The 8,286-nt window shown below is 43.9% G+C and overlaps 1 protein-coding gene across 2 annotated transcripts; it reads right to left on the bottom strand.

The window, feature by feature from the left end:
* Window positions 1–1,112: 1,112 nt before the first annotated feature.
* On the bottom strand, window positions 1,113–8,214 carry LOC103478065 (zinc finger and BTB domain-containing protein 38). Of its 2 annotated transcripts, none has more exons than XM_008431548.2 (3): window positions 7,753–8,214; window positions 4,890–7,157; window positions 1,113–2,690 (listed from the first exon to the last, which is right to left on the bottom strand). In XM_008431548.2, exons 2-3 carry the CDS (start codon window positions 7,131–7,133, stop codon window positions 2,331–2,333), a joined length of 2,604 nt encoding a protein of 867 aa, XP_008429770.1. In that variant the 5' UTR covers window positions 7,134–7,157; window positions 7,753–8,214; the 3' UTR covers window positions 1,113–2,330. The 2 variants fall into 2 exon arrangements, with proteins under 2 accessions (XP_008429770.1, XP_008429769.1); XM_008431547.2 differs by having other exon boundaries at window positions 8,098–8,214.
* Window positions 8,215–8,286: the final 72 nt, after the last annotated feature.

The following is an 8,286-nucleotide window of genomic DNA, read 5'->3' as shown; positions in this document are numbered from 1 at the left end:
TACTATCATAAATCTAACTCAACATGGTTAGGTTTATGATAGTAGGGGAATAATGCCTCTTTTCTGGCAAATAAATTTTTATACTCGGTGTACTTAAAATTAAAAAAATATCAGTCTATTGATCTTCAGAGGCATCAGGAAGTAGAATTATGTATAACAACCATTAGCAAAAATGGAAATACTATTGATAAATTTATGTAATAAGTGCATAGTGTGTATATGAATATACGTGTTAAATAAAATTAACTTTCTGATCTTAAACTACTGACGTTACCCTGTACCCCTGGACAGCTATGTGTTTGTGACTGAAATGCTTATTGGTGGATTATTTTTAGATTTTTCTAAAATTAATTGCTTCTTTGCTTATTTAACACTTTAATTTTAGACTGCTTTGACATCAAACACATAGCATCTGCTTTTGCAGTTTTACTGGAGCAAATCCTCACTTCTCTCCTAAAATTTATTCTCCATTATGGCAGAAACTGGTTAGTTAACCTTTGAACATCTGCCGCCTCTTCCGCTGATCCCCTGCAGATATTATTTTACCAAACTCAAACAAAGCCGCTCCCAGTGGCCAGGAGCTCGTTTTATCCGTGCAAAGACCAGCTGAGGAGCGAGAAAAGGGACGACCATGACAACCCAGTCGGGTCATTTCTGCCATTCTGTATTTAAAGGCTTATCTTGAGCTCAGCTCCGGTAGGCTTCATGGCTTAAATCGAGCAGAAAATTCAAAGAGCACCAAAAACAGAGGGCTGCCGTCCTAACTCAATTACTCCCTGAAGGCAGTCCAAGTGGCCAGCTTGCACACTCAGCCATCCACAATCTTTAATCTTTTTTTTTATCACAAAGATCCATGCAAAGCCTCCTCTTCGGTGATTAATGTAGTGAAGAAAATCAAGGCCAGGGATTAGCCTAAATTAGAAGAGCGATATAGACCCTTGCTCTGGTGCTCGTTATCTAAACGAGTTTCTCATCATTTGGAGGAGAATTTGAGGAAAAAAAATCAAGGTTAATCAAACACTTGATTCTGCTCAGCAGCTGCATGACAAAAACTGGGGGGGAAAAGAGAGAGAGAGATGAAAACCGATACAAAGATGTTGACAAACAACAAAAACGGTTGCAAATATTTTATTCCAATAAATTAGCATAAATCACTTGTGGAAAAGAAATCTGAATGTAGTGTTAGAATATCCCCCCCAAAAAAAAACATTTGGTTAAACTCTTACTGGATATGGATGAAATCAGGACAGTCACCTAAATAAGAGAAGAAAAACAAAACAGATTTCTGAATTTAAATCAAACAAGTGCAAACAACTCACAGTGTCTCAGACGGTAGGAAAGATTACATCTTTCAGACGAGATAGTGCAGGAGTGCAGCTTTCACAAATACTTCTCTTTCTATGTACAGCTAAAGCATGATCTACGGAGCCCTCTAGGGGACACGGAGAACGTTTTTTTCTTTTGCGTTGCATCGCAGTGGAGTTTTGCGCTTGCTGGCATATTTTGTATACAGTCACGGATGTCAATTTAAAATTTCAAATACATTTAAAGAGACTCGGTGAAAACGTGTTCATATATTCTTAACTCTTTGGCGCAAAAACAGATTGAAAGTCGAATGTTTATGTCTGTGTGACACAAAAAGACAATCGAAATGGTCAGATATGATTTCAGTACCCAGTGAAAATAACTCAGAAATAGTTCAAATAGTTTGGATGCAGTTTTTCTTTCTTTCTCTCCTTCTTACGGAAACATTTGTTTACATCTTAGAAGGGAGATGAAAAGCTCACGTGTGGCCCGTTTTGCTTTTCCACATGTGCTTGTGGTGCATTTCTATCCTAAAGAAAAAGATATAAAACTTCAGATATCTCACAAACGAGATACTAAGACGCAAGAAAAAACTTTATGAAAACCTTATATTATAGCAGGAAGTATGGTGGCCACCGTAAGAAAGACTTAGTATTCGGTTATCCTGCATGAACTGATCAGTACATTATTGAGAGAGAACGCTAAAGAAATTTTTTTTCCCCATGTCCCCTAGGGAGCTGATTAGACTAAATAATCTTTTTTTTCTGAGCACTTTAGGGATTTATCAGATTGCATGAAAACGCATCATTACATTTTGATATTTTAAATAACATTTAGACTCATATGAGTATTCCCTTTATCTGCAAAGCAATAAATTCTTCCTGTGTTTGATTTTGGCCCATCAATTGGAATGGGATTAATGCACATTAATGCCTTTTACATCTAAAACTGGAATACATATCGAAAGTGCTCTCTTCTTTAAAAATCGAGGTTCAGACCCAAAGTGGTGACGAGTGCCTCTCCCTTCAGTTTGCAGCGTCCTCCTCGGACTCAGAGTTATCCAGGGTGGACACGGCGGAGCTGTACCACTCCGCACTCTCCTCCTCCTCCTGCCTCCCTCCTCCGCCAGCGCCTCCCGCTCCGTCTCCTCTGTCTTTTCTCTCGTTCAGCATTTCCACCGCCACCTGGTGGTAAGGGTGCTTGCGTTTGGTGTGCCGCCGCAGGGTGTTGCGCTCCGCGAAGCGAGTGTGGCAAAGCTGGCACTGGTAGGGCTTCTCTCCGGTGTGCACCCGCTGGTGGCGCTGCAGCTCACCGGCCTCCCTGAAACGCTTGGAGCAGATGGGGCACACGAAGTTCCTCTGGCCCGTGTGGATGTGCTTGTGTCTCTGTTGAGAGAAATTGTGAACTTTCATAACAGGCGCCGTGTGTTTCTGATGCGATACAGAGGCATTCGTGGATTTTCCTTTACGTTTTGTCACATCACAGTGGCTGCATGTAGTGAAGTATAAGTATTTTTTGTTACTTTTTTCAGTAGATTTAATTGTGTGTACTTTCAAATTTTGCTCTACTACATTTTAAATGAAGTATCTATACTTTTTACTCAACTAGATTTCTGTAATGTGCTGTGCTACATTGCAGTTTTTTCATTTGTTTATGAGTTTGAAAGCAATTAATCACTTATTTGAGCTAACTGGTTAAAAGAAACGACTGTATGTGAGCCAACACTCGGGTTTACATTTTGAAACTGGTGTCAAGAAATTTAAATATTGTTCACTATTGAGCCATTACAAGGTTGAATAAATGGTATTTTTTTAAACGAGTTGATAAAGATAATAATAATAATAATAATAATTGTGAACTCAAAACCTTGTTTCCTTCATATAATGTGTCTGAAAATAACTAGACTTATACGTCCACCTGGTCAACTCCAACATGAAGTTGCACTAAATTATTCCAGCAGAAGCAGAAAAACGTAACTCTATATGAATATGTTGACTTTAAACTGGTTTGACATTTTAATAAGCTGCAGCTGTTTAACCACTATAAACCTAAGGATCCAGGCTAAACCTAATACTGCAAGTTGGAGACAAAGATAAAAACCGTAGAGCCTGGAGAAGCAGAGAAAGAATATCCTGGAAAACAAAGGATAAAATCCCATTTTTTTCCATTAAGCTGGAAAACAAATAACACTTTATTTTGGAGAATTACACACCACCTCTAGCTGTTTCCGTGCCTCCAGTAGATGGAAACAAATAACAGCTAAATAATAGTCTGCAATCACATTTGCTAATGAGGAAGCGACTTTGATTTGAGCCGTCGTTTCTTTCACGAGCATCCGGGCTCTGAAACGTCTCTGTTGCAAATTAAGAGGGAAATAATGTGATCTGGACGAGGTAAAGAGTTGCAATGTTCCATAGCAACATCCACTGGGAGCTTAAATGGGATTTGTGGAAAAGTAGTGTGACTCAGAGATGGATCCTAATGTAACATGCAGGGGACATCCTGTGTGTGCATCAGGCCTGAAAATCTACGGTTTTCTAGCTTTTTCTAAAGAGCAGAACATATGTGCTACACATTTATATTTTCATATGTGATGTCTTCTTCTTTAGATGTAATTCCAGAGTTAAATTAAAACAAGTTCCTATATCTTGTAGAAAATGTAGTTGTAAGTCAGTTTTGTCTCGTTTCAAATATATGTTGATATTTGAACTAGAGACTTTGGACAGGAGTGTCCAAAGTGCAGCCCAGAGGGCATTTGTGACTCTTGGACTAATTTTGTGAGATTCTCCGGTCTGAAAGATACAAATCGATACAGCAGGTGGTTGATACAGATGGAAACACTTGTAATCAGAGTGAAGGTATTACTGACTTAGTGTTCAGTACAACACAAAGTATTTGTCTTTTTATCACCGAGTTATCAGATCCAGGGATTTTTTATTGGAAAGCCGACTTTGCTGCACCAAATCAACTTTTACTTAGTTTATAGAATTTTGCTGAATATAGCAAGCTTTTTGAAAGAAGGTGACCCAAATCCTCTTCTTATAACCGAGAATGAATTTGTTCAATGAAGACAGTTTTTAAGGATACGAAAACTAGACGCCCTTCAGAAAATGTGCAAGATCCTTTGTAAGTTCTGGATCTACAATGACTAAGATCCCTTTCCAACAAAAACTACAAAACTGCTTGATTTTTGTTTTTGTTTAGTTTATTTTCTTAACATGCTAGAACTTCTGATTCAACAATACTGGCCCATGTGATAAAAAGTTTGGAAACCCCTGGAGTAGACAAAAATATATATATAAAGTAACATTTTGTGTTGTTGCAACCCTTTGTAAAACCATTTAATAATTTCAGCTACTTTTATAAATTGAAAGGTGTAGATTTTGTCCTCCATTTGTGAGCAGTTTAAGTAAGCGATTATTAAATAATTAATCAGCAGTAATAAATCTTTGCTGCGTCAGTCTGCTCAAGATTGTTTCTGCGGTTCCCTACAGAGAAAAACAATCACTGTAATAAGTTGTGCCATCCCTTAAAAATGACGCCTGATGAGCCTCCTGCTGCGCGTCTAATGAAACTATAGTTACCTGCAGATGGCTGGAGCGCTTGAAGGCTTTGCCGCACTGTTGGCAGACATGAGGCTTCTTCTGAGAGTGTGTGATGGCGTGCCGCTCCAGGTCGGAGAGGTAGAAGAAGATCCGTGGGCAGAGTTGGCAGCACAGCACCCTGCGAGAGCCCAGGTTGGTGGGAGACTCTGCCGGAGAGAGGGGCTCGAGGGCGTCGAGGGCGTCGAGGGAGTCGAGTTTGCCCGACGGGAGGAGGGGTCCGATGGGAGGGGAAGGAGATTGAGGGGGAGGAGCCGTGCTGCTGGAGAAGTAGAGGTGGTCGTCCAGAGGAAGATGCTCTGAGTGGAGATCTGAAGAGTCAAACTTGGATTCAGAGGCCGGAGACCGGGCCTCCGTCTCCGAAGCGGAGGGGTCGCGTGTCGGGGACTCCGACTGTGCAGGGGGGGCTCCAAAAGTCGATGGCTTGTTTTCACTGGTGACTTCTTCAGCAGATATGGCTTCAGTTCCTGGGTTTGATTGAGAGTAGCAGATCTGAGTTTGGATAAGATGGTCGTCCTGCAGACCCACGGCGGGCGTGGGGACAGCGAAGGAGGCGAGGACGGGGCCAGAGGTCACGCTGTTAACACCTGACAGGATGAGGGGGGAGCTGCCGGCGTCCAGTCTGATTATGGGGTTAGGAAAGGTGGGAAGAGCCGATCCGAGCGCGCTGACCTGACCTGAAGGCAAAGGAAGGGACACTTGAGCCGAGGCTGTGGTAACCTGGGACAGCTGACCGGTGGAGGGGTCGAGGACAGCGATGGGGGTGGAGGTAGAGGTGGAATCAGTAGATGTGGCAGGGACAGAGGAGAGGAGGAGCAAAATGGGCGTGGAAACACCTGGTGAGGTCACTGAGAGGGGAAGCGAAGAGAGCTGAGGCGACGGGGAGGAAGACAGCAGCAGGAGAGGGGTGCTGGCTGAAGGGCTGGTCAGGATCTGGATGGTTTGGCTGGACAGTGAGGGGAGCACGGCTAGATTAGCCTCCTGAGCAGCTTTAACATTCAACTCTGCAGCAGCTGGAGCGTCAGAGTTTGTCATCAGTTGTGTCTGATCACTGCCTTGTGGTGGCTGATCACTGGCAGAAGGTGCATTTAGTGCAGTCTCTAAAGTTTGGCTAAAGCTTGAACCTGCCAAATCTGATGACCCGTCTTCTTCTTCTTCATCCACCTGAACCTGATCCGACTGACGCTTCCCCAACACGGAAGCGTCGATTTGCGGCACTTTGAGTCCCTCCGGACTGAGCGTATATGGGATTCCCTGGTCGTCGATGAGGAGGAGGTTTTCATTGTCACAGTCCTCTGAAGACAGAGACGTGGGGACAGAAGTAGAAAAGTCCTCAGAGCCTTCATCGCTGTCTTCCTCCACCATGTCTCTGTCTCCGTCTCCCTCGAACTCATCCACCTCCATGATCAGGGGCCCCTCGCAGCTCAGGTCCTCCAAGAAGCGCCCGCAGGTCCTCTCTCTTTTCTTGGGCAGACTGAGGTCCAGCGGCTCCGTCTGCTCCTCCACCTCCCTGAACATCCTCAAAGACCTGCAGTCCACTTCTTGCACAGTTGGAGGAATATTTTGCTCCGTTTCTGTCTCTGTAGGTTCCTGTTTAATCCAGTGATGGCTCAATAGTTTAAATCTAACAGTGTTTGAGACGAGGTCAGTCTCTGACCCTTTCATGTGTGTGATTTTAACTTTTCCCTCTGTCTCTGGGGCATCTTCAGTGAACTCTTCTTTATTCCCAACAGCTGATATGTGGATTTGACCGCTGCTGTTCTCTGTGATTAGTCCTCCAGCAGAAACCAAAGCAGCTCCCCTCAAATGCGACCCAGCACAGTCTTTGGTCTGGCTGATGGCACATTTCGTGATTGGCCTCTTGCACTGCGGCGGGACAACAATTCTGATCCTTATTGGTTGCTTCCCCAGGACAGGCACCCCAGACTTCACTCTAATTGGCTGCCTGATCCCAGCAATCTTACTGGTTTCCTGAGAGACCGGCTCCGATGTCCCGCCCACTTCTGCCTGTTCCCCGTTGACTGATTGAGCATCTCTGCTGATGATGGTCACCGCAGCTCTGACGGAGCAGGTCTTGAGGTTACCCGGTTTGGTGCTGGGTGGGATTTTTTTATCCTTTGGGTCCAAAGCGACCTCTGTCACGGGCCCCGGTGCCTCTGCACACTGGCTGCCATTTTGGACTTCCAGGCTGCCACTTGTCAGGACTGAGGCCAACTGAGAATCCATTTTGGGGCATAACTATTCCTATTTCTATAAAATAAAAAAAAATAGAAAGTTCAGTTAACAACATTAAATCAAAATAAAACAAATGTCGTAAATTACCGAGTCAAAAACTCATTATTATTATTATTATTATTATTATTATTATTATTATTATTATTATTATAAGGGTCAAGTCAATATTCATCCAGAGTTTTGGCATTTTATGATATTTAGATCGTGCAGGATTCTTCCTCAATAATAAGAATCGCCGCGTATGACCCAACATTACAACCTTCTGCTGCTCCTTCTGTTTATTTTTGCTCTATTTCTAATTAAACTTCAGCATATGACCAACAGAGACTGAACTCGAAACGCGACGGAGCAAAGAATCGAGAGAATCTGCATTTTCCAGCACCATTCTATCACCTGAATGCAGCACGAATAAAAACGCTTAAGGTTGATTTCGCGTCAGAATATTGCTCGGATTATTCTCGGATGGCCAGTATGTGGCTGTTCTAAATTATCACTGGGGATAAAACCGAGGAGAGCCGTCCGTGTAGGACGCCATTACGCACAGCCCTAGGTCCGAAATGACCATTTATTTCATCCTAAGGGAGCGTGTGCGCTGTGACAGCTGTCGGACCTGGGACAGCAGCATCACAATCGCGTCAGTCGGAACTGGGGGGAAAACGTGTCAGTTCGCAGCCGGAGCGGATCCCGTCCTCCTCGGTACCGCAGCTTCCTCGGACCTACAGCCAGCCATTTTATGGAGCCGAAGGTCCGAGCCGCCGAGAGCGCAGCTTTCGGGGGCAAACTTTCCCGACGCGCTGTCCGCCTAATTCCTGTCTCTGCTTGTCCAGCAGCCGCCGGCGCCTGGATGGATCGGACACGCTTTACATACATTTAAAAACACTGCATTAAAAAAAAAAAAAAAAAAAAAAAAAAAATATTCTCCACCCATACTCTCGCTGCATTGGGACTGGCTTACCCGAGCTGTGGATATTTCCGGAGGACCAAATATGACTGTGCAGTGTAAAAAGGGGTGATGCTGCGAATGCTGAGGGAGGGAGGGGTCAAAGGGAGTTGCTATGGTGTCGCAGCCTACCGGGTCCGAGCAGTAGCCATGTTCAGCCTATGAGTACTGTTGAACCTGCAGCACAGGAGGGTTTCATCATGT

This window comes from Poecilia reticulata, linkage group LG16 (genome assembly GCF_000633615.1).
Source record: "Poecilia reticulata strain Guanapo linkage group LG16, Guppy_female_1.0+MT, whole genome shotgun sequence".
Lineage (NCBI taxonomy): Eukaryota > Metazoa > Chordata > Actinopteri > Cyprinodontiformes > Poeciliidae > Poecilia > Poecilia reticulata.
This window is presented reverse-complemented; position numbering and strand designations above follow the sequence as displayed.

Coding starts and splice junctions, on each gene's coding strand:
- LOC103478065 (XM_008431548.2), bottom strand. CDS start 7,133: ATGGATTCTCAGTTGGCCTCAGTCCTGACAAGTGGCAGCCTGGAAGTC. Junction 2,691..4,889: donor AGCGCTCCAGCCATCTGCAG/GTAACTATAGTT, acceptor TTCTCTCAACAG/AGACACAAGCACATCCACAC.